Source organism: Sinocyclocheilus grahami, unplaced genomic scaffold (assembly GCF_001515645.1).
Source record: "Sinocyclocheilus grahami isolate Dianchi unplaced genomic scaffold, SAMN03320097.WGS_v1.1 scaffold2253.1, whole genome shotgun sequence".
Taxonomy (NCBI): domain Eukaryota; kingdom Metazoa; phylum Chordata; class Actinopteri; order Cypriniformes; family Cyprinidae; genus Sinocyclocheilus; species Sinocyclocheilus grahami.
In genome coordinates, this window is record NW_015507432.1 from 108083 (window position 1) to 109292 (window position 1210).

General features: G+C 40.4%; 1 protein-coding gene across 1 annotated transcript in view; it reads right to left on the reverse strand.

The window, feature by feature from the left end:
- Positions 1-1210, reverse strand: part of LOC107574493 (uncharacterized) — a 17405-nt gene that overhangs the window by 9236 nt on the left and 6959 nt on the right. The window contains exon 5 of the mRNA XM_016260946.1: positions 381-677. Within this exon, the coding sequence (XP_016116432.1) occupies positions 381-677 (297 nt within the window). The remainder of the gene's footprint in view (positions 1-380; positions 678-1210) is intronic.

The following is a 1210-nucleotide window of genomic DNA, read 5'->3' on the forward strand; positions in this document are numbered from 1 at the left end:
GCACTTTAAGTACATTATGGAAGTGTACTTTTTTTAACCTGGGAAGACGGAGGGGGCAAAATGTGTCTTTCTACCATTAAACATCTCCGTTCTTCATTTTCAATTATTACTAAATGTAAAACACATTGTTGGACAGCACATATATATTGTATATATACTGTAAGCATTAGCTTTCAAATAATATTGAAGTTAGGACAGCTGTGGGGTTGCCGTAAAGCTAAGACAGTTTCAGGATTTTTGTCAAGTTTCTGTAATACCCTCTTCCTATCTGTAGTCAAGATAATACTGTTCTGTAATAGCTTTTGCCCTTAATGTGGTCCTAACTGAAATGACCATGGTTACCAAACAGACAAGATGAGATTTTAAAGTTAGGATCTTTCTGTATGACGCCGCAGGTGAACCAGAGCAGAACCCCCGCCGAAGCTCCGTCTGTCTTTATCAGACGCACCTGAGATCCAGGACGGCGTGAAGGCGTCGGAGAGCCAGGACATGTATCCCTCACGCAGCGAGCGCAGGAACGGCTCCACGTCTGCGCAGGACAGCAGCTGCTCCGTCTGCAGCAGATCCGCGCTCCGCACACAGTCCGCAGACAGGAACAGCACTCTGGGAATGAAGAGATTGGGCCGGAGGTTCAGCCCGCAGCGCTTCATGTGGCTGTGCAGGTTGCTGGTTTTCTCCTGCAGACACAGACACCAGCAGACCCACATCATCTGCTGAAGACACTGATCACAAACACACTGAATGTGACGGAGGACCGGATCACATTCAGATTCAAGACGCTCAAATACTAAATAATAAGCATATCAGGGACAGTAAAGAACCATTTCAAAAAACACAAAGTGACAATCAAAAAGCTGTAATTACTTCATACAGTATATTTGCAGTTTGTAAAAATGTAAACAAATCCACTTAGAAAATGTTAAAAAATATATGGTAAACATATTACAGCTTTGTTTATCATATGTTCTCATATTGATTTGGTTTAATTTTTGTAATGTGTTTTTGTAAAGTTATGTGCTGGCTATTTGCAGTGGTATGATTTACTATTTGCCATTGTGTGATTTTTGGTGAATTTTATAAAACCCATTTGGGTCAATTTGACCTGCAAACATTATAATAATTATTAATTATAATAATAGTGTTTTACGGTGGTCGAGAGAGCTCAACGCGCTGCAAATGAAAAAACACATGCAAATTAAGAAAACATCTT